General features: G+C 36.9%; 1 protein-coding gene across 1 annotated transcript in view; it reads right to left on the bottom strand.

The window, feature by feature from the left end:
• Positions 1-13,587, bottom strand: part of HCRTR2 (hypocretin receptor 2) — a 99,601-nt gene extending 86,014 nt beyond the window's left edge. Inside the window, exon 1 of the mRNA XM_003789655.3 lies at positions 13,107-13,587. Coding sequence (XP_003789703.1) covers positions 13,107-13,329 — 223 coding nt within the window. The 5' untranslated portion in view covers positions 13,330-13,587. The remainder of the gene's footprint in view (positions 1-13,106) is intronic.
• Between the last annotated feature and the right edge of the window lie 11,156 nt (positions 13,588-24,743).

The following is a 24,743-nucleotide window of genomic DNA, read 5'->3' as shown; positions in this document are numbered from 1 at the left end:
TTTTGCATTCTCCTTTTGCTGCTGCAGTTGGACTGAGGCCTCTGCTGCTGCTGTGTGCTGCTTTTACCTTCTTTTGAATGAGGAAAATGTATTTGTATTTGCATGACTTCAGACCAATAATCTGGAGATACTTCTGCTGTTGCTGATGGTAACTCACGGCTCAGGGCAGTCTTATGAGCTCCTGTTCCCCCAGAGATAAAATCTGTGCCCGGCGTGACTCTGACTCTTGTATTCTTCACTCCTCTTCCACCCTAGAGCTTGGGACCAGGTACATACAAAGAGTTATGGATTACTGAGGCAATGGTGATTGGTTACGGAACACAAATCCCTACCAGTTGAGTATACCAGAAAATATGTACGAGACGGTTTGTTACCCTTAAATGACACAGATCATATTTTTCATTTTGCTATGTAGTCTAGCTTAGACGGACTATCAAAGGGGGAATGGAAATGGAGAGCAGGCACTGCCTTTATTCACTGTCCAGGGATGGGAAGGCCAAGTGATAATACACAAAGCTATTCAGTCAGTCAACTGACACAACAGCAGCTCTCCAGTACTGAATTTCACTCCTGACAAAAGAAACAAATAATAGGCCTATCACCCTAGTTGTTATAAGATTAAGTAAGACAAACACTTGGGTTGAAGAGTTATATAATTAGGGCAATGTAACAATCTGCAAAAGCCTGTTCTGAAAATTCTATTGTCATTTGGTGATTCAAAATAATGAGAAATATTGATAAACTTAATTCAATTGTTTCAGGGTCTGCTAGAGTTAGCGAGACCTTCCTTCGGTGGGCAAGATCGCATTTGTTTTGTTTTGCTTTTTAGTTTATAATTGGATGGCTCTTTAATAAAACTGAAGTCAGAAGCAGTGTTTCTTTTATTTTGTATTAAAATATCTAGAACTATGCAGCAATTACTGACATTAGTATTGTGTTCTGCCTAAAAGTGTGATTCCCCCCCTCCCTGCCAATTATCTGCATAGTCCAGAGTCTCAGAATTGGCAGATGCCTCTAGCAATGAAAGGGGATGAAAGAGGATTCCTAAAACTGAGCCTCTATAGGCATGTTGGAAACATCTTGAGCCCAGGTGGGCATAGGTGTCACTTTATTTATTACAGAAAGTACGGATTTGGCATAATGTGCAGTCACAGCTCTCTTACCTCATTTGGGACATGGACATGTGTTTCCTTAGACTTATATTAAAACAACCAAGAATTATTTTGAGAGAAAAAGAATTCAAGTAAGGGTTTTTCACATGACATGCTCTTCTCAGTAACTACAGAAAGGTAGCATATTATTGGGAACAATCTTGGTATATATTCCTTGAGAAAATAAAATAAATCTGGCACAGTTTATAAATTGTATTTGTTTTTCATGAAAAGAGTATGATGGTTTCATGGTTTCCTGACAGTTTCGAGATCACATAGTAATGTCAAAGGGGTTTCAGTGCCAGGCAGACATTTTTCAAATGGTCTCCCATACCTTACTTGAATAATTATAAAATATTTAAAGGATGTATTACTTAACATATAGACCAAAATGATTACAAATGTCATTCAAGTTATTGAAGTTTTCTTGTAAATACTTATATAGAAGAATTTAAAGCCTACAATTCCTAATTTAAAAAAATGTATTTATATCTAAATATGGAAGTATGATGGAAGTAGGACACTTTAATTCATTTGGTAGCTAAATAATGCTCTCTTCCTGGTACTGTTGTAGGCACTGAGGATATACTGGCAAACACGAAAAATGAAAGAACCACTTTCATGCAACTTACGTTTTGCTTAGAGAAACAACAAGTGAACAAATAAATTAGTGATACAATTTCAAAAGGTAATAATTCTCTGACTATAAATTAGGATGTAATTTTAGTATATTAGAGGTAGGAATCCAGTCTTGGTATTCTAAGAAAACTTCTGTGAAAACGTGATGTGAGCTGAGCAGGAGCCAGCCCAGGAAGGGTTGGAGGGAGTAGAAGATGCTCAAGCAGGAATATGTTGAGTCTGTTCGAGGACAACGAATTATGCTACGATGATCAACCACGCAAGGGATGGTCCTTCTTACCTGCATGTTGATTCAATGGCTCATTCATCTGCAGCCTTTTTCTCTTTTTTACTTTCCTAAAGGGTAGAAATTATTTACTCAAAGGACAGTCGAAAATATGTCTTGGCTTTTGACATTCAAGGCCTTCTGTTCAGTTTTTAGCAATTTTATTGCTTAAAAGATAGTTTATCAATCCTGCTTGAAAAAATTAGGGCATATTGATCACATTATTCTTATCAAATGTGTTTGTGTCTGTGCTGGTATAAGGGATGCACATGTTTTTATTTATATGTTTCCAAATTCTTAAATTTTTATTCTCCCCCTTTCCACTAAGATGATTTGGCTTCTTGTCAGTGACCAGTTGTAAATTTCATTATGCCTGTAGAAGAAAAAACATAGACTTATATGTATGTAGAGTAATCTTCCTGACTTTTAGGACTCTCTGAGTCACATCATCATCTCTGATGATTCAGAGAAAAACAGTATTTCTAGGTTTCCATGTTTCCAAAGTATAAATCAAACCCAAGCACATAAATGTCTCAATAATTATTAAGTTCTTTCTCTGTGCCATCTGGTGACAGTTCTTAGTGTATTTGTTTTCTGCCTTTAAAAATTGAGGAACTCTTATGCAAAGTATTTTAATTGGAAAGATTAAGGTTTTATTTATTTTTTAATAATGAAAGTTGTCTAAGTTTCACACAATAACAGAATGATTTCTTAAGCACTTACTCATGCCTTCCTACCCCTGTCCCAGAAAGATTAGCAGAAACCTCACATTTTAAGAAAGACAAATTGCCTTCAAAATGGTATTTATGAGCTAGATGATTTTCTACCAAAGTGGATGACTCATCAAATTCATTCTGAATTGATGAATTAAATTATTAGAGCCGGTGGCTTTTTGACCCCATTTCTAGCAATGTAGTGATAAAATCAAAGCCTCATATGGTTACAAACCACGTGTCTTATAAATTCATTTTGGAGTCACTGAGTAGGCATAAAAGCTCACTGAGAAGCTAGAAAAGATATTACAAATTTTAATCATTGTTGTATTTCCATTGTGAACTAGAGATAGCAAATAAAAGCTTTTAAACTAGCCCCAATTTTATAAATTTTGAAGTGTGTTACCATGCCAACCTGTACAGAAATATTCACTGAAATTCCCTAAGGGCTGACCCAGAGACAATGTAACATCTTCATTGACTATTTGACTGGAATAAATGTCATTTGAAATCAATTTTTAAGTGAAGATATTCATAAAGTTAGAGATAATTTAGAAAAGAGGTGGATCTAATTGGAAAATATTGTATCTCACATTTTTCGATATTTGGATTTCCCTGGGAGGTCAAAGCATAATCTAAAATGAGTGGTGACTAGGAGTCTATGACCCATTGAAGACCCAATAGGCAACTTACTACAAGAATGATGCTAGTGAAAAATTGAATGGTGGAAAGTATGAATTGAAGTATAGCCTGCAAGATTCACGAGCGTATCTTCTATGGAAGACGTAATTTAAATATTTTAAAGAGACATTGCTTCTCAAATTTGAATATTCAGCAGAGCAAAATCACGAACAGTTTTTCCTGTATGCATTCTTCTTTTCCCTTTCATCTCTCTTGTTTTCTTTTTTCTTCATCTCACCTCTCCTTTCCTTTCTTCATTTCTTATGCAACATGTAGAAATCCCCCTGGAATAATTATCTGGAGAATTTGGATTATGCTTTTCATTGTCAGGGTTTTTTTTTTTTTTTTTTTTTTTAATTAAAGCAACCTCCCAGCCTTGATTAGATGAAGCAAACAGGACGTCTTTCCCCCTTTGGATTTAACCTCTACAGCTTCTTCAGAATGCTGTCATGGAAAACGCAAACCAACCAAGCACTCTCTTTAAAATCTCTTAATGACTCCCTCCTAAATTACAGTGTCAAAGCCTAGATCTTAAGGAAGGTACACAAGGCCTTTTATGGCTCAGCTCTTATCTACTGCTCCAGCCTCATCTCCAGTCTCTCCTCATCTGCACGTCACACAGGAGTTACCCAGTTGCTTCACATTCTCTTCATAGCTCATTCTATTTCACGCCTCTTTGGTTTTGCTCATGTTGTTTCCTTTGCTTAGAACATCCTTATCCAATTTTCTTCACCTGGGTAACTTGAATTCATCTATTAAAAACCAGTTTAGGTGTCATCTCCTCCTGAATCATTCTCTAATCCCCCAAATGAAGCTAAATGCTCTTTTCATATGTTTCCACTATATCACAGCACTCACCCATCTATCATAGTGCTTGCCACATTATAATGAAGGCATCTCTTCAACCAGAGTGCAAATTCCTTGGATTCTATTATCTTGCTACCCTCAGTCCTGTTACAGGATTATTACAAAGTCCTTTAATATTTTCAATTTTCAGCCCTGTCCTGATTGTTACAAAGTCCTTTAATATTTTCAATTATTCCTATTGTCAGAAATCTAATATTTAAATGATGTATGTTTCAACTTATCTTAGTAGTATACATGCTTCATTTTGCCTAAATGATTATGAGAATGACTGACTTGAGTGTTGCTTTTTGGCAAACACAGTTGGAGGCCAGTATACTTTTCCAATTCACTCTTCACCAACCATGACAACTTTAAAGGCTGCGTAACAACTTATCCCAAAATTTAACAGCTAAGACAACAACATTCTATTATGCCACGGCTTTGTTAGGGTCAGAGATTTGTAAGAGGCTTAGTTGCATAGTTCTGTCTCAGTATTTCCCCAAGTTGGGCTGGGTACAGGTGCTGTTTCTGCCACCTCCAGATTCAATCTGGGCTGAAGGATTTGCTTCCAAAGCTCACATATGAAAGTGTTAACAGACCTCATTTCCTTTACAACTGTTGGCTTGAAATTTTAACTTTTCACCAAGTAGGCTGCTCACAAGAAGGAGAGAACCAAGAGCAAGAGAAAAATCAGGCACTCAAGCCAGAAACTGTAATCTTTCACAATGATGTCTTGAAAGGGACATAGTCTCATTTCTCTTGTCTGCTGTTGGTCACTCGGACTGATTGTGTTATAGTGTGAAAAGCAACCACAAAACAGTGTGAATAGCAGGAAGTGAAAGATCATTGGAAGCCATCTTGAAAACTGGTTACCACAGAGTCCATGAGTTGAGATGGTGCATAAAACACAGAGGATGCCTACACCTCAAATCATGGATCATGGACGAAAAAGATTCTCCAACCCACATTATACATTAAATGAGCAAGAAATAAACTTTTGTGGTACTAACCCAATGAGAATTCAGCATTTACATACTATGATGGCATAGCCTAACTACTCAGATAAACAACAGTCTACATGAAGATATGTCTACACAAAAAGTCTGTGATAATTGCAAGATCTTTGGGTATCCTAGGACTTGCAAGATGAACCTCTTACTGTAAACTAAAATATTATTATTATTATTTTGCTTTGTTTTTGACAAGTTTATGAACTGTGTTAATGTGTCTTCAGAGTATTGACAAAATCGGCTATCAAAGACAGAATAGCTGAAGTCCAGACAAAAGTAATTATATCACTTATCCTGGCCTCTTGAAATAGAAGAAATTGGCAAGTTTTCCCACAATGACAAACAACCTCTTGGTATTTCTGTGCCCATGTTTTTCTTCCACAGTGATTTTTAAATTACTTCAAGTACTTGAAATCCTTCATTAAAAAGATCTACCTCATAAGGTTGTTGTGAAAAATATGAGTCAGAATATGTAACAACGCTTTTTGAAGACTAAAATAGTATATAAACTTCAAACATTGTTCTCTTGTGTTTACTATTGAAGGCAGATTATTGGTGAAGAACCAATAATACTCCCCAAATATATTTTAGAGATAAAATAGTCATTTATTTGAGCAATTTGGGTTTTGGTGATTGTTGCTTGTTTATGAGGAAACAGTTTCACTGGCAAGGAATTTAATGTTACTTTAAACATCTATCCAATTCATTTAAAAGATCACTTCTCATTAAGAACAAAGGTAAAATGAACAAATTTTATCCTCAGGGTCAGCTATTCAAAAGACTACTCATATATATCTCTATATCTATATAATATATTTCATCTAATAGTATCTCCTTGTGTCACATGATCAGTGTCTAAAGGTCATTTCATGTCTGGTGTGCAACGAATACCTCTTTGTACATATACATCATTCTGTTCTAGGAACATTATCATGTGAAATAAAAATTGATCTATCCAGGACAGTCAACAGAAATTTAAGATTCGTGTAAGTAAACATTCATTTAAAAAAAATGCATGACAGAAAGAAAAACAATCTAGATTATTTGAAGTCTGAAGAGTTTAGTCCCTCAGTCTTAAGTTTTGTCTAAAGATAGCACTTTCAATAACAAAATAATTTTTGGCCATAATTATCTACCTTTTTTTCCAGTGAGTCACCACCCTGAACAGGTAAAAGCATTTTTGGCAGCACCGATTTTACCTTGAAATTTCTCTCTTGTAAAGTAAGCCTCGCCTGACCTTGATTAACTTATCAAATGAGCTCATCCTCAGAACTGAAGAACTATGGTCTATCAGAGAAATAGCATGGCCTGGCGCCAGAACCACCCTGTAAATCGTCTAGAGGACACATGGAAGCATCACTCCCTCCCTCCTTTCTTCTGTGCTTCCCCGATCAGAATGAAAAGCTGGGGAAAGAAGGAGGATGAACTGACAAAATGAGCCGGACTGCGGAAACTGATAAACTCATATGTGAAACCTGCTGTGCTTCTTACTACATGACTTAACTTTAGAATAAGCTAAGTTGCTCTTTGAATTTTATTTTTCTTAATTGTAATAAACCAAATGTCCTCACTATAAGTTTGTTGTGAGGCATTAAGGAAATACATATCTGTGAAGCCTAGCATATAGTATTTTATAATATATATATGAATGTATATAATTACATCTATACACATACATGTATGTTTGTGGTGAGAAGAGGAACTGAAGAGAAAGACGCTCAGCCTCGTTGATCACAGGTCACTCATTGAACCATATCAGTGAGCCAGCACTCAACAAGATTAGCATCCCCAAGGGGATGGGATATATCAGAATGCTATAGGGAAAAGGATCCTAGTGAAATTACATCAGTAATCCATGTTTCTGAGCTGAGTGAGGATGACGAGACTCTGGAATCTTAGCCTAGCTACTGTACATGAAAATCTTGAAATATAATCTAAAATACAAAACAATTAAATTTTATATAAATACATGTTGTATACTTGCATGTAAGCTTTACTAAAATCAAGAAAAAAATTAGGGTGAATAAAGAGGAAAGGGTTAATGGGAACAAAAAAGTTAGTAGGGCTGGGCACCTATAGCTCAGTGTGTAGGGCACCAGCCACATACACCAGAGGTGGGGGGTTCGAGCCTGGCTCAGGCCTGCTAAATAACAATGACAACTGCAACCAAAAAATAGCTGGGTGTTGTGGTGGGTGCCTGTAGTCCCAGCTACTCAGGAGGCTTAGGCAAGAGAATTGCTTAAACCCAAGAGTTGGAGGTTGCTATGAGCTGTGATGTGACAGCACTGTACCCAGGGCGATATAGTGAAACTCTGTCTCAAAACAAAAAATAGTAGAATGAAAGAGAAGTAATATTCAGTAGCTCAGTAGACCGAAAATAGTTATACAACATATATAATTTATGCATATTTTCAAATAAATATAAGAGTAAAATGGGAATGTTCGTAACACAGAGAAATGATAAATACTCGAGGTTATGGATACCTCAATGCCCTGATTCTATCATTTAAAGCGTATGCCTTAGCAAAACATCCCATGTTCCTTATAAAGATGTATAACTATTATGTATGTATAATAATTAAAAAATTAAATAAAAATTTAAAAAACTGGAGCATCATGTTTATATTTGAGCTTTATATTTTGCCTCTTTTCAAAATTAGTACTTTTACCATTATTTCACTTTTATATATATATATTTTCAAACATAGGAAGAATTAATTATATTCAAATTATCATTAGCACAAGGTCCTCTCATCATGTGCCCGTAATATATGTTCTTGTTATCTGTGAGACAGATATTCATTTAAAAAGTTACCATTCTGATTTTGTTCAAGCCAAAGATATGATTTATTTAACCGAATAAGACTAAGTGGTCATGGTTTTAGCAAAAATGCAGAAGCATTAGCTTAACTCTCATTATGGTAAGCGTTTATTTTTTGCACTCTATACTTAAAACGCCCAAGAGGTTTAAAGCTTAATGGCTGATATTACCTTTTATTATCGCTATTCATGATTTTTATTGCGTCTTGGTAGAGAGGAATAATATATTTTCTCTAGCCTCTTTTTGCTTCATACGTAGGAAAGAATGGGTTTACAAACACAACCTCAATCAAGCTGGACATTAGGAAAAGCGGAAAAGAGAAGTCTCCTAGGCTCAGGAGGAGCAGGAACTTGCAACTCTGCCACTTACCCATCTGAGACATAAGACGACTTCTACAGGAAGCCACCTTATTACAGATAGTTCCCTCATCCCACCCACTTAATTTATACTAACTATTGTTAGATAAATTCTTTAATGGACAATATGCTTTAACTGAGTGTAATCAATTAAGAAAAAATATCCAATGTACTCAGCCCTACTATGAAACTAATTTATAGCTTTCATAGGAAAGATATAACCCAATTTTAGCCCAGGAATATGGGGAGAGGGGAGAGGGAGAGGAGTGGAGGGAGGAGGGTGGGGAGAGGGAGGGTGATTGGTGGGATTACAACTATGGTTCATCCTATAAGGGTACATGCGAATCTCTCTAAATGTAGAATATAAGTGTCTTAACACAATAACTAAGAAAAAGACATGAAGGCTATGTTAACCAGTTGGATGAAAGTATTTCAAATTGTATATAGAAACAGTACACTATTCCCCATGATAGTATTAATGTACACAGCTATGATTTAATAAAAAACAAAAACAAACAAATATATTGCCAAAGAAAGGGCATGTGCATATGTGTGTTATTTAAAACATTAGTAGTGAAAGACTAGCCAACTAACAATGACGAACAACTCAAAAATCTACTATAGTCAAATTTAAGCTGGAAAAAAAAAAACAGAGAAAAAAATTATCCTAGAGTTAGGAGTGACTTTCATAGAGAGGAAGGAAATGAGTGGGCAGAGCTACCATGGGGGGGGGGGGAAATAAAAGAAAGAAACACATTCCAAGTCCATTTTACTCACACTTATTAGGAAAATATGCAATTTAGAAAAAGGCTAGAGCAGAGGCCATAAAGAGCTTAGAGGGATACAGACTGGCCAGGGAGGCATAAGATGGCTACAATCCACATCATAGAGAGATTTCAGTAGTTGAAACAAAGGGGTAAAAGTTGGCATTAATTAGTATCTACAATGTGTCAAGAAAAAAAAGTGTGTGTACTTTTATACATCTATATAGAGGCTATTTTCACATTTTATACCAAAATGATTATTACATGGCAGGTATTATCAACCTTAATTTACAATTAGAAAAACTCAGACTTGGAAAGTGGCATAGTTGGACTGAGGTCTACATGTACTGAGTGTTATTCCCATTTTCCATATGGAGATAAGAACAGGGATGACAGAAGTATACCAGGTGAAACTTATGATATCTTTGAATGCAGAAGTAAGAGAGGCAGAAAATTGATCATTTTTCATAAGTATTTCATGTTTGAGCTAACTAGAATACATTTCTACTCAAGGAATCAGGAGTAAAAAATTACATCAATTATATTCCTTTGCATGTCTCCAAGAGTTCCTTTCCACAGAAATATTAATTTTAAAAAATATAGCTCAAAATGTGCTGCTTGACCAAGTGAATGTATCGACTTGACTGTATGGACTTAGGAATAGGTTCTGGGCGGCATGTAACACAGATGCTGGAGAAATACGTCTCCCAACATGAACCTTACCCCATGTTCCTTCCTAGAAAAATCCCACAGTTAGACATGCATAAGGATTTTTATTAGAATGTAAATACCCACACAATTCTATAGTCAGTTTTTGTCTAGGAAAACTATCTTCTGTCTCTGAAAGAAGCATTTGATAGTAGAGAGGGGGCATAAATACAGACGGAGTGTGGGGAGAAGAAAAAGAGGTGGGGATGCTCCAGACCTTGCTGTTCTACTCAGAGCACATTCTGATACGCCACCTCGCAAAAGGACACCGTGGGGCTTCTAACTGACGGCCTTACATTTGTAAAAGCAACAAGGTTGAACTTTTACAAGTAGTCAGTTACATGAAAGTGAAAATGGTGAAAAGCCCTGAAGGGTCGGTGATGACATTGGCTGCCTACACGTGGTATTTCACCTTCCGATGTAATGTTGCCTCTTTATCTTGCATAAATAATATGACTTCTCATTATGCCACTCTCTGTGTAAAATTACTTATACCTGAGGGGCAAAAAAGCAATTCTCATTCTAATTCATTTTGCCAATTTGACAGTGACATCAAAGAGCAGGAAGTTGTCTGTGAGTAATGACACTGCTCATTTGTTTAAATGTCAGACTGAAACCTCATCAACTTTCACAGAATCTGTCAGTAAAGAATGGGTTTCAGTTCAGCCAGAGAGGATCATTCCCGAGGACAACAGCTGTCAGTTTCTTGAGTGCAGAGTGCTTTGAGTAATTTTTTTTTTTTTAAGCTGAATGGAATAGGCCATTTCAGCACTTGGGGCTGTGGACAGTGCTGTCTCCTTGACATTATCAAAGAAGTAGATGTAACATAATGGTCTTTCCTTCTTGAGACTAAACCCCCCCTAGGTTAGCTAACATGTATCACTACACTATACAATTAGGAAATAAAGACTATGTATTACCAGATCTGTGCAGAAAAAAAAAAAAAAAAACGAAATAACAGCAGCAAAGAATAGCATATTTTATCACAAAGATTAAGCCTGAAATAAAATTAGGCAAGTCACATAGCTATGGTCCATAGCTATTCCTGCAAAAATGTGATTTTTTTACTGCAAAGCAACTGCATTCTTCTCTAGACAAGTTTTTGGTGGATAGAATGACAGTTCCATTAACCCTTCATTGTACTTTATTTGCAGGGGAGGATAACAGAACATATCCAATATGCTTGCAGACATCTATTCTCTATATGCTTTCTGGCTCTAGAGTAGAATAACAATGGAAAATTCTGGATCTGAGGTCAGAGAATCTATTCTCTATATGCTTTCTGGCTCTAGAGTAGAATAACAATGGAAAATCCTGGATCTGAGGTCAGAAGAAATGGAAGTCAATTTCAATCATGTTCCCTATTAAGTCACTTCATTTCTCTAAATCTTGTTTCTTCTTCTGTCCCATATGCGGATATTTTTGATGTTTAAGTGAGAGAGCGTATATAAACGTATATGGCATACAGTAGGTATTCAAATAGATGCTCAATTTTGATTATTCACTTTGTAAGTGTTGGCATAATGCAGAAAATATTTAGTATCCATAGGTCTTAATAGTTGTAACCCTAAGGATGGATGACAAGAAGGCGAAAAGCAAAAACAGGGGGGACATTATTATCACAGAAATATCCTTATAATAAGAGCCCTACTCATGTGCATTGTCACTGTCATCTGCTTTCCAGAATCCCAAGCACAGTCTCTTTATTTTTACTTTTAAAAAAATTAGCAAAGGGAAAACAGCCTAAAATAATACAGAAATAGTAAACTACAGTTCTCAGAGGTTTCTTGTCTCTTCAAGTAACGTTCTACTAACTCTCTGGAGAATTCCTCTCATTCACATACTAGCGGCTATTCTGCTAGCTGAATTGGTGAGAGACTACTTTGAAAGCTTCCTTACCCAGAGCAACACACTTAAGAGAGAAAGTTAAAAAAAAAAAAATAGATTTTGAAACCCCCGTCAAGTTCTTTACCATTTCCCCTGCAGCTACAAATTCTTTGCTTTTGGCTTCAAAGCTTCCCAGCCTAACTTAACCTCACTCACTTCCTTCCCTTTTTATAACTGAAAGCAAGAACGTCTTCCCCTAGCCTCCCGCCGCCTGTCAGTTTCCACGGCGACTTTCTCCACACTGCCCTCTGCAGGTGAAAGGCCTCCCCGCCTCCCACTCTCCATTCATCAAGGTGCACTCGTCTTCCATTCACAATTCATTCTAAGTTGACCCTCCCTTCCAAAGCTTCTTTTCTTGAAGTGGGTTTCCCTCCTCCTCTAATACACTCTGTTATCACAGTCACCATAAAGCCACCTCCCACCTCCTCCCTAACCTTCAGAAATTGGGGGCAAGGGGAGAGGGGCGAGGAAAGGTGTTTGCATACAGATTTAGCCAGGAATAGAGAGAGTTTAGCATTAAGCTTAATCCTGTCTTTGAAAATGAAACAAAAGACAGTTGATACAAAATATTTCCAGAGCCTGGAAATAAGCACGCTTTGAAGAAAGAAAAAAAAAAAATCCGGCTGAAGGGGCGAATGAATGAATGGATGGGTGGGTGACTGAGCTCCTGGGGTACTTTTCCCCACGCCCCTCCTTCTCCTTGCTGCTGGCATGGTTCCTGCTTAACTCAGCTCCGGCGAGTGAGTGCGCTTCCCTGCTTGGCTTCTGTCTCCACTGCCTGCCTCCACATTACCTCTTGACTGGAGCCTAAACCTCCTTGCCAAAGGGCATGCCACCTAGTTCCCAAATGCTTTGTGACTTCAGCAGCCTCACAGAGCTTGCTCCTTCGGGGCGCAGCTCCGCGTTCTGCCAGCTCTACCGCTCCCCCACTCCCCGAGCCCCCCAGCCGCGTTGCACTCAAGGCTGACTGATGCCCCCACACTCAGCAAAATCCACCTGACGACCCCGCGCCTCCCCTTCCCCTGCGCTTGTAACCTGGGTGTTCAAAAAAGAAACGCCCTTTTCCTTTTCTCCCTGCAGAAAAAAAAGGAATAACCATTCTAGGGCTCGGTCCTGTTAAAATCAGAAAACTTTTCATGTTTTTTTTATTAGGAAACCCCGCTGGAGAGAGCAGGGAAGCTCTTTGTTTGCATGCCAAGCGGAGGGAGGGGTCTTCAGAGCCTTTGCAGCCCGGGGCAGAGGGGAAGTGACAGCCCTCGACTCACCCAGGACGTTCCCAATGAGAGCCACGACGAACACGATGATGTACCCGGCGATCAGGACCCACTCATATTCCTTCGGGTGCAGGTATTCCCTCCACAGGTACCGCAGGAATTCCTCGTCGTCATAGTCGGTGGGGTTTAAAAAGGGCTCTTGAGTTTCATTCAGCTCCAAGGCAGATGACCAGTTGCGACAAGGGGGGGAGTCCTCCAATTTGGTGCCGGACATCACGGGCTGGAGTCCGGTTCGGCTCAGTGCTGCAGGCTGCTCCTCGCCTGCCCCATGAGCACTGGGGATTCGCGCTGGGAAAGGCTGCGCGGAGCGGCGACCAGGGGCTCCGGAGCAGAAAATGACGTGAAAAGTTCCCGAGCCAATGCCTCGGGACTCGCACGCCGGCAACTTCTGCGGCGGCTGGGCTGTGGTTGCAGGAGATTTTGCACCGAGCAGACAGGCGGCTGAGAACTCGGGACCCGGCACCGGAGGCTGCAGCAATGACACCAGAGGAGGAAGCCACCTCAGGTTTAGCTTAAGCTCGATCACTCCTCATTCCAGCAGAGTCCGCAGCCCACAGCCTCCTCCCGCGCTGAGGGAGAGCTGAAGCTGAAGGAAAAAAAAAGTCATGAAAATTAATTTCACCTGTTTCTTTGTGGGTTCAATCTCTTCTTCTACTTTTTTCTCTATTTTCATGTTCAGTTTCTATGAACCATACCTGAACATGGGAGTCTGTGGACAGGACGCGAAGGTCAGCACATGGTTAATTCAAGACATGATGCATTTGCCTTTGTAATGCAAATATAAAAATCTAAGGCGGAGCCAGTGTGTTCTCCAAACAGAACACTGCAAAAAGTCATTTCAGGCAAATATTTCAACATTTAATATTTGGCAACTTGGCCCTTGCTGAGTCTTTAATGCATCTCCTTATTCCTCGTCTCAAAATTGGGGGATGAGACCATTTTTGACAATGCCCCAAATGTACCCATTTTGAAGGGTAATATACCATTTTTGAAGAGTATATTTAGCGGGAATTTATGCAACGGAAACTGTCATATGAAATAAAGCAGCCAATCCTTGAAGGACGCTAAGGATTATGAATATGATCATAGTGTTGTCAAGCAAAAGAGACCAGCACTATATTAAACAGTCTTAAACAGATTCCCTGCAGGATATAATAACATAAGCAACACGCCCTCTCTGGTGGATACATCCACATGGTCTTTCGTCTCTGATTCTGGGCTGATGTCACCCGCTAGCCTCTCACGAATTGTTCTCTGAGAATCAGTGTTCTGGGATGTGTCACATATGAGTGCACGATCCTTTCCTTCTTAATAACCATGACAGAAACATTGCATTTGATTAATTACAACCTTGGATTTGTGAAGGGAGTGGGAATCATCTAGCCTGAACTCCGAATTAATAATAGAAGCCTCCTAATAATATTGCCGCCAGGTCCACATCCAGCTTGGATATAACCATCACAGTTCCCTACCTTCACCGTGGCAGGACTTCTGTAAAGGTGAGGAAATCATTTGCTAGTGATTAAACCAAGGGTTGAAACCACGAGTTGCCCTCCGGAGTCTGTTACCTATGTTACCTGTTTGCATCTTGGGGCTACCCAGAGTAAATCTTCTACAAGACAATCCTTCATATATTCTAAATAAGCCCCCTAGCCTCCATCCCACTTGCCATGATCCTTATGTGTAATTTTCCAATTTGTTCTACTGATTTTCAAATCACACTATTTCCTTGTCAATAGTCGCTTGGTTTACGTTTGTCAATATCTTGCAAAATATGCAACTGAGGGGAAATATGGCAATCTGGATTGGATCACGTCAGCACAAAAGGTACACTATTCTTTGGATGCAACCAATATTTGCCTCTAATTATTTTTTCAATAGTACTTTATAGTTTATAAAATTCTCTCATATACATTATTTTAAAATCCCTGAGGAGCTTGGGGATTTTATGCTTGTTTTGTGAATAAGGAGACTGTTCCTAGAGAAATTAAATGATTTACCAAAGATCAAGTGACTAACAAATAGTAAAACTATCCAGTCCTTTCTTCTGATCACAATCAAGGGCTTCTATTATTCTACAGAGGTTATATTTCGTAAGAAATACTATTGGTATATTTTCCCTATCTGCAGTATTAAAATTTATTTTTAAGAGAAAGGAATGTATGGACTTTTTTAAAACCAGTATTTACTGACTGCTCTTATTCTAGTCTCAGTGATGCAAGTTAATCAAGTTGTTGTTTTTTGTGCATAGGAAACAAATCACCAAGTAAATACAGAAAAATTTTAGGAACGAATAGATGCGAGGATGGAAACCAAACAGGGCAAAGTGATGGAGAGGGAAGGACGTAGTGAGTGGGAAAGAAGGCCTCTGTGAAGAGATCATTTATAAGTAGAATATCCAAATTTTGTATGCGGGTATTAATTTAACTTTGTTAATTTGAAGCTTAAACAGATCGTCTTAAGTGCTAACCCTATTATCTCTCTAGACCTGTTGTCACCAGTAAACTTAACAAGCAGAACTTCTATGGCTTCATTCAACTTCATTGGTACAAATCTGCTACCTCTATGCCGTAATGCGATATCTCTCTCTAGCTTATCAATTAACATCTGCATTTTCCTCTTCCAATGACAATTCTTTTCAAAATGAGAAAGGTTATTGCAACTTTAGCTCACATCTGTATTAATTAATGCCTACAAATTCCTGGTCATTGGCAATCTATAAATATGGACCCAGTAGTCAGTGCCATTCGCTTTTATTTTGTGGCCCTTCAACTTACCTTAACTTCACTATTTTTTTAAATCTTCTACTTGCAATTAATCATCACTGCTTGTTGAAGTTCTAAATAAAAAATTAAAGGAAAATAATTTCAAATTTTTATTCGGATATCTGCTTTTGTTGTGGCGAGCCTGGGTTTATCTTGATTCTTCAAACATTTCATTTTCTTCTATCTATGAATTACCAGGTACTTTGTTTTAAATATGTGGTACTCCAGCGACCTACAAACATTTCATGTAAATCTTCTCATTACTTTTTTGGATGCACATTTGAAATGATAAATATCATGATACTCATTTTGGATGAGATCTACTTCATTAGATCTTTTGATATATATTAAGACATTAGAAAATAATTTAAGTTTTTAGGTATTATCATTTTCTTCAATTCAAATTCTTTTTAGTGAATTGAGGGAAAAGGAGTCAACTCAGATCAAAAGACACTAAAACCTGAAATTTACCTTGGAAACAAAAACAATGTAATCTAAACATTTGTACCTTCATCTTAGTGTGAACAAAAAATAAAATAAAACAAAAACAACTACAGAAAGTTCCAAATTTGTCCTGTGATGTCCTCATAAGATCATTATTAGAATTAAATGAACTGATATTTTTTGAAGAGTACCTGGTAGATAGAAAGTAATCTAAAAATATTTGCTAAACAACATTTTAAAATATATGTAGTACGATCTCCTAGTGTGAATATTATTTTCTATACGTAATAGAAAATAATTACTCTGTTAATATTTTTTAAAAGAAAAGTAGCTCATGATATTCTGAATAATTCTGTTTAACTACCTAGATCATTTTTTGTCATCTTAATTTTAATTCTCCATTAACCTCAATATATTAAAAATAGGGCGGAAAAAGAATAAATCTCAAAAAAAATTTTCCTTCTTAACAGTTTTAGCTAGGTTGTTCAGAGATCTTAAATTGATATGGTCTTTCCCAGCTTTTACATTCTTATTCCTGGTAATAGACCACCCTTTGGCAAGCCTATAATAACTATTCAGGTTCATTTTAATAAATATTTGTCAGTATTTACTATGTGTCCGGGAGTTCAGCTAAGAAGCTGGGGATATCAAGATCAATAAGGCTCAATGATGTCTTTATTCATTGGCAAACTGGAAATGTTATGATTTATTGAATAACTCAGTGAGTTTCTAGGGTAGGGAGGTGTGCAAAGTGGCGTGAAAAAGTGTGGAGAAAAGCAGCCTGGAGAAAAGCAGCACGGATGCCTTCCACACAAGGAAAGTCACTCTTGCAGAGATTGCCAAGTAGTTGGGAAAGTTAAGCGGTCAGGCAGGGGAAACAGCACTTGGGGAAGACTTGGCGGTCAGAGAAAGCACGGGGTAAGTAGGCAAAAGCAAGGAGAAGTCAAGCAAGGTGAAGCTGTCATGATTATCCCCAGCAGTGACGTGGAAAATGGTTAGAGGAGGATGAGAAAGATCCTGCTATCAGAAGAAAAGTACCGGTTGTGGGGTTGAGTGGGGTTGGATACTATTCAAAAACATAAGCGTTTAAGTAGCCACCTTCCAGAATGTGGGCATCTTGTTTCATTACTTCATTAAAAAGGCTGACTACAAGGTAACAGTAATTTTAAAGGTTATTTTTGTGTTGGTTTCTCTGTATATTTTGAAGAAGCAGGAAAAAAAAAATGCCCCTACTATTGACTTCCTGATATTTGAGAAGAACTCGCTTTCCTTCCTTCTTTTCTGTTGGAATGAAAATAAAATCAAGTCTGAGCACTCTTGGTAATGACTGTACTGAGCTTATGTATTCCCAAAATAAATGCATTAGCTTCGCAGGAAGTTATCTGACATCTCCAGGCTCCAAACACGACATTTTTTAACAAAATGGCCTTGAGCTAAATCCTTCTGGAAATGTCCTGAATCACAGAGTGTCCAGAAATCTAATAAAGGTGTGTGTGTGGGGGGGCTGATAACATGTGTTACTATCAGGACTCTCAGTGGGTTTCTGAGAATGGGATAACCTCGTGCTGTGGACGACGAGGCCATAGATAATCAAAGCCATTGTCACAAATTACTGCAAAACATGTCTCTCTTTCTTCCTCCCATCTTTCTTTCTATTCCCCTCCTACACCTTCTTTTAATTATGTCTCATCTCAGACAAGCTTCTCTTTGTTCCCTCTTGCCTCTTGTCTTGATATTTCACCTGCTTGGGTCTTTTATTCAACAAATGTAAAAATGAATGTCTGCCTTCCTATCCCCTTTTGAACATAGATGGACACCATTCTTGTCTTGCTCAGTTTTTGTACGTGAAAAGTATAGAGGTAAGTAATTGAATTTAGGAAAGCAAATACTCTCAGGTACATACCTAAAATGGTCTGACAAAGCAAGTCGGAGAGATAACTATTGCAGGAAAGTGGCATCAATAAAGTTATTTGGGAAATACTGTGTAAGGTGAGAAATAGAGAGTAAGGAGTAAGCATATTATGGGAGTTGGGAGAAGGAGCTGGTACCACATTAAAAAGTAATTTTTATGTAAGATAACAAGAAAAGTCAGCAGCTATCAAGTAATCGCATGGGCCAAACTCTATGCCAAACACTAGCTCAACTGACCTTCACAACTCTAGGAGGTAGGTTTCATTAATTATTATTCCAATTTTAAAGATGAAGAAAGTGAGGTACAGAGAGAGTAACTTGCCCTATGTCCTATGATTAGAAAGTGGCAGAGTCTTGGAGCAGAACTATCAAGGTACAATTCCAGAAATATGCTTTCTGTCATTATTCTGTCTCCACAGGAAAAAAATAAGAAAAGTTTTCGATATTTTAATCTGTTTCTACTATTAGTAATATTGTGAAAGTCTTGATTCCTAGGAAAACAGTAGCGAAATTATATACTCTTTTTATATTTGTAAAATTCTGACTATATGTTAAAAAGTTTCTGAGTTTAAGGTTGCAGGGGGAATTATACCCCCCAAGATGATGTCTCCCCCCGCAAAGCAAATCAGTCTCCTCCTGTGATCTCTAAACTGTAAATGTTTATTTTTCTCCACAATGTACACTAACGGCATGAATATTGCCCAGTTCATCTTTGTATCTCCAAACTTAACTCAGCACTTTGAGTTTAGATATCTGCCGATTACTACTTCTCGATCAGGCTTGAACTCAACTTAAAAAAGAAATTCCTCTTTTAAAAAAAAAAGTGAGCATTTTTTAAAAAAATTATACATCTGTGTCACTTTGGTTTATGAAACACCAAGTAAACTCCTGGATATGTCATGATACTGATGTCTGTTACCAAATATGTAGATTAGGAAAGACTTGGAAATCTTTCCATATTATGTTCTATTTTATTAATTCAAATCTTTTTTTTTTATAATTTAAAAGTTCTTCTTTCTTCTCAAAATGGCAAATGGTTATAATGGAAAAATAATAATGGAGGGTAGAAAGAGAGCGAGTTCCAAGGATGTCTTGCAGTACAGACTGTAACTTTTGGGGAGCTTGACCCCTCAAGGCACAATTTTCTGAACATTGTCCATTTCCCACAGGTGCTCTGACGGGTGGACTCCCAGGGGAGAAACTGTGACCAGGATCAATCTCTGGGCCATATGAGGTTCTGCTACAGTCCACGCTTAGATTTCATTGAAATACTTCTTCTATATTCTTTCAGTAAATGTTATTTTTCCTTGAGATAATTTCTCTGGGCTAATGTTCCTTGAAAATAACAATCTTTGGCTAGCTTAGAAGAAATGTATTCATAGGTAAACAGCGCGGTTGGCATGTAAGCATTAAGGTGTGTATTCTGATTTTTCGTAGGAAAAGAGACCCATTTTATTGCACTGCGAAATTCATCTTAATTCTATTTTAACAAATATATATGGTATATACTCCATATAATATAGAGAAAGAGATTCCTGTATTGAACTTCAATGTTAAAAGCAACAAAGCCAGCTAAGTGCAAACGCAATCCCTGAACTTCACGGAGTGGCCCTGTGAAGATTACATTGAATCAAATTATATTGAATCACTTTTGTTGCTGATCTTTGTTGTTTTAATTTCCTAATTGAGGTAAATTCACATAGTACAGAAGTCACTGTTTAACCATTTTGAAGGGTATAACTTAATGGTTTATGGTACATTCACAATGTTTTGCCACCATCACCACTACCTAATTTCACAAACCCCCATAACCCCTTACTCCCATCTGCTCCAATATCCTGAAAAACACTAATTATCCTGACAAACTTTCTGGATCTATGGATTTAACTGTTCTGAAAGTTTCATGTAAATGTAATCATAGAATATGTGGGGGATTGTGTCGGGTGTATTTCACTCAGCATACTTTTTGGTTCACCCATACTTTAGTCTATATCATACTTTATACTTTGTATGTTGAAAAATACTTCATTTTATGGTTCTGTCATCATATTGTGTTTATATAGTCGGCAGTTGACAAACATACGGGTTGTTCCCAGTTTCCCCTGTTATGAATAGTGCTGATGTGAATGTCTGTACAATGTCTGTGCATTTACATTTCTCTCTAGTATATATCTAGGAGGAAAATGTCTGTGTCATAGAATAGCTTCATGCTCAACTGTTTGAGGAACTGCTAAAATACGGTCCACAGTAGCTATGTTCTTTTACATTACACCTGGTAGTATATGTGGATTTCAATTTTTTTTGCATTTTTACCAACACACATTATGTTAACATCTTTTTATAGCCATTATAATAAGTTGGAAGATGTATTTCTGTGTGTGTGTGTGTGTGTGCGCATATGTATTTAAGTCTCCCGACAAGAAAAGCCCAAGACTAGATGACTTTACTTTTGAATTCTAGCAAACTTTTAAAGAAGAACTAACACCACTTCTCCTCAAACTAAAACAAAATATGAAGAAGAGGGGAGGATTCATTCTCACTTACTCTACAAAGCCAGCATTACCTTGATACCAAAACCAGACAAGATCTTGACAACAACAAAAAAATATACAGCTCAATAGTCTTCACAAAAACAGACACAGAAATCCTCAACCTAATACTAGCAAACTGAATCCAATAACACATCAAAAAAATACAATGGGGTAGTGCCTGTGGCTCCGTGGGTAGGGCGCTGGCCCCATATACGGGTAGCAGGTTCAAACCCAGTCCCGGCCAAACTGCAACAAAAAAATAGTCGGGCATTGTGGCGGATGCCTGTAGTCCCAGCTACTGGGAGGCTGAAGCACGAGAATCACCTAAACCCAGGAGTTGGAGGTTGCTGTGAGTTGTGTGACCCCACTGCACTCTACTGAGGGTGATAAAGTGAGACTCTGTTTCCACAAAAACAAAACAAAACAAAAAACAATGATCCAGTAAGATTTATTCTAGGGATACAAGGATGGTTCAACATACCCAAATCGATAAATGTGATACAGCACATCAAAAGAATGAAGAATTAAATCTATATGATCATCACAATAGACAGAGAAAAAAAATTTATAAAATTCAACATCCCTTCATGATTAAACATTTTCAACAGACTACACATAGAAGGAGCATAATTCAACATACTGAAACCCATATATGACAAACCCATATACAGCATTCTTGTGGGTTTTTTAGTTGTTATTATTTGCATAAATTCATAATATACACATGTAATTATTTTGCATCCACAGATTTCATAATGGTAATGCCACGGTTTCTAAGGTGTACGCTACCTGAGTAATATCCATTGAACCTACTAAGTAATTTCTCATCCTTTACCCTTCCCACTTCTTGCTTCTATTGCCCGTTATTCCATACTCTGTTCATGTTTACACATTGGTTACCTTCCACTTGTAAGTGAGAACATGAGGTATTTGTATTTTTGTGTTTGAGCTGTTTCACTTAAGCTAATGCCTCCGGTTCAATCTGTATTCCTCCACAAGATATGATTTCTTTCTTTTTATGAATGAATAGTATTCCACAGTGTACATGTACCATATTTTCTTTATCCAACCATCCACTGATGGACACATAGCTTGATTCCATATCTTTACTATTGTGAATAGTGCTGTGATAACATACGTTATTTTTTTAGATATAATGATTTCTTTTCTTCTGGGGATATACCCAGTAGTAGAATTGCTGGAATAAATAAATGGTAGTTTTCTTTTAAGTTACTGGACAAATTTCCATAGCCCCCCCTTTTTTTTCTTGAGACAGAGTTTCACTTTGTTACCCTTGATAGATCACCTTGACATCACAGCTCACAGCAACCTCAAACTCTTGGGCTCAAGCGATTCTCTTGTCTCAGACTCCTAAGTAGCTGGGGCTACAGGTGTCCACCACAATGTCCAGCTATTTTTAGGGACGAAGTCTCTCTCTGGCTCTGGATGGTCTTGAACCTGTTAGCTCAGGCCATCTACCCACCTCAGCCTCCCAGAATACTAGGATTACAGGTGTAAGCCATTGCGCCCAGCCCTCCATACCCTTCTTCATAGAGATTGTGCTAATTTACATTCCCACCAACAGTGTATAAATATCCCCTTTCCCCACATCCTTACCAACATTTATTAAACTTGCTTTTTATTAATAGCCATTCTGACCAGTGTAAGATAATATCTCATATTTATTTGAAGAAGTTCAGCATAAGTGTAAACTTCTCTGATCATAGTTATGCTTAAAATTTTCATATGCCTATTGGCCATTTTTATGTCTTTTTTTCTTAAAGGTCTACTCTTATACTTTACCTACTTTTTAATGGGCTTATTTGGGGGCTTTTTGTTGTTGTTAGGTTGTTTGAGCTCCTTGTAAATTATAGATATTGGCACACTGTCAAATGCATAGTTTTTGAATATTTTCTCTTCTTCTGCAGGTTATCTGTTCACAATGTTGATTATATCTTTTGTTATGTTAAAGCGTTTTGGTTTAATTAAGTCCAATTTGTCTACTTTTTTTTTTCATTACCAGAACTTTTGAGGTTTTAGTCATAATTACTTTGCCTAAACCAATGTCCAGATGATTTTTCTCTAGGTTTTCTTCTATCATTTTTATAGTTTCAGGTCTCATATTTAAGCTTTAAATCCATCTTGAGTTAATTTTTGCATTATGATAAGAAATGGGGGGGTCAGTTTCATTCTTCTACATAAGGCAATTCAATTTTTCCAGCACCATTTATTGAAAAGGGTGTCCTTAACTATGATGTATTAGTTGATTTTCATAAGCTTAGTTAACCTTGAGTTCTGGGATAAATCCCATTTGTCGTTGGTATATAAATATTTTTAGACTATAATGCTGGATTCTGTTTGCTATTCATATTTTTGAGGACTTTTGCATCTATATGCATAAGTGAGATCAGTGTGTAGTTTTCTTATCTTGTGATATATTTGTCTTGCTATGGGATTACAGTGATACTGGCCTCATGGAGGGACTCTGGTTTTGATTTCGGTTTGACTATTCATTAGCTGTTTAAAGCTGGAATAATCACTTGATATTTTAGAGCTTTTCATTGCTCAGCTCGGGATTCATAACAACTCCATACAAACTGTTGTGATGATTAAATGAGATCATTATGTTTGCTTTCACACTTTAAATCATAGTATTTATATCAAATTTTGAGAAAGATTGGTGTGGGCTGTGGGAGTAAGAATAGCAAGTAGAGGATGTAATTAGAAGAGTGTAGCTTAACTAGAATTTTTATATCTAATTTAGCTTGGTCTCTGCTACAGCATTTACAAAATGAGTCACAGTAATTCCACTTATGTTATAATAACAATGTTAATAAAAATAAGAATGTAACCATAATGGCATAAAAATAATATTACTAATATTATACATACTGTGAGCATACGGCCCCCAAAGCTTGGCATATATAAACTTATTTCATCCGCCCACCACCATAATGAAGATGCTGCCATCCTCCTTCATTCCCCAAGTGAGAATGGTACCCAAAGTGTGGATAACTTGTCCAGCATCGCACAGCTTATAAGTCATAGAGAATCAGTTCATTCTGATATAATAATGGTCACAAATTTCATTATTTTTCACTGTAATGATTTTGTTCTTATGTTTCTGTAGGGCAGATGAATCATCTTCAAATACTATACATTTTTCCTAAATAAACAATAAGTTTAAAGTAAAACAAAATGAAAACAAATAAATCTAATTTTTTCCATTGCCTCGAAAATTGACTTCTTATAACACTTACTTTTGTAATGCAAGACTATATTAATATTAGGCCTGTTGAAAATGTCTAACCACCACCCACAAACTCTTCTGTAATGAATAGATCTTAGGCCTTGGTGATTCGGAGAAGTGTTTCTGAAATAAAACACTAACATTTATATGAAATGTTTAACAGCAATGGTTAGGTTTCTTCTCTGAAAGGCAACAAAGCCACATTCAGATTTTTTTTTTTTTTTTTTATTGCGGGTAATGAGGTAATTGAGTTTTTTTTAGACTTCTTTAGCTAATTTTTTTTTGTGCTAACATGTAAGATATTATTTAAATACAAGATTGGCTATTAAAATGGCTGAGAATTCACTAGCTTTGGTTGATATTTATTATTTTATGTAAAAATTAAGAATCAGGCTTTGAAATTTAGTTGAAGTAAATTCGGAAAAATAAAAGGAAATCCATTCTAATGCTTTTCATCAAGTTAAAACCATAGATTTGTTTAATTTGTTTAAATGTATATTGTCATATATGAATAGTAAAAAATGTTCATTGGCACTTTGGAAGAGATTATATTTAATCTAAAGATTAATGTTGCTATTATGTACAACTGAACAATATTAGTTCTTCCAATCCATGAGCATAGAATGTTTTTTCATTTATATATGTCTTCTTTAATTTTTTTCATCAGCGTTTTATACTTTTTAAGTTTATTAGTTTTTCACTTTCTTGGTCAACTTTGATCTTAGAT

Source organism: Otolemur garnettii, unplaced genomic scaffold, assembly GCF_000181295.1.
Source record: "Otolemur garnettii isolate 467f Iridium unplaced genomic scaffold, OtoGar3 scaffold00035, whole genome shotgun sequence".
In the NCBI taxonomy this organism is placed as follows: domain Eukaryota; kingdom Metazoa; phylum Chordata; class Mammalia; order Primates; family Galagidae; genus Otolemur; species Otolemur garnettii.
Note: the sequence above shows the minus strand (reverse complement) of the source record. Positions and strands in the feature narration are given on the sequence as shown.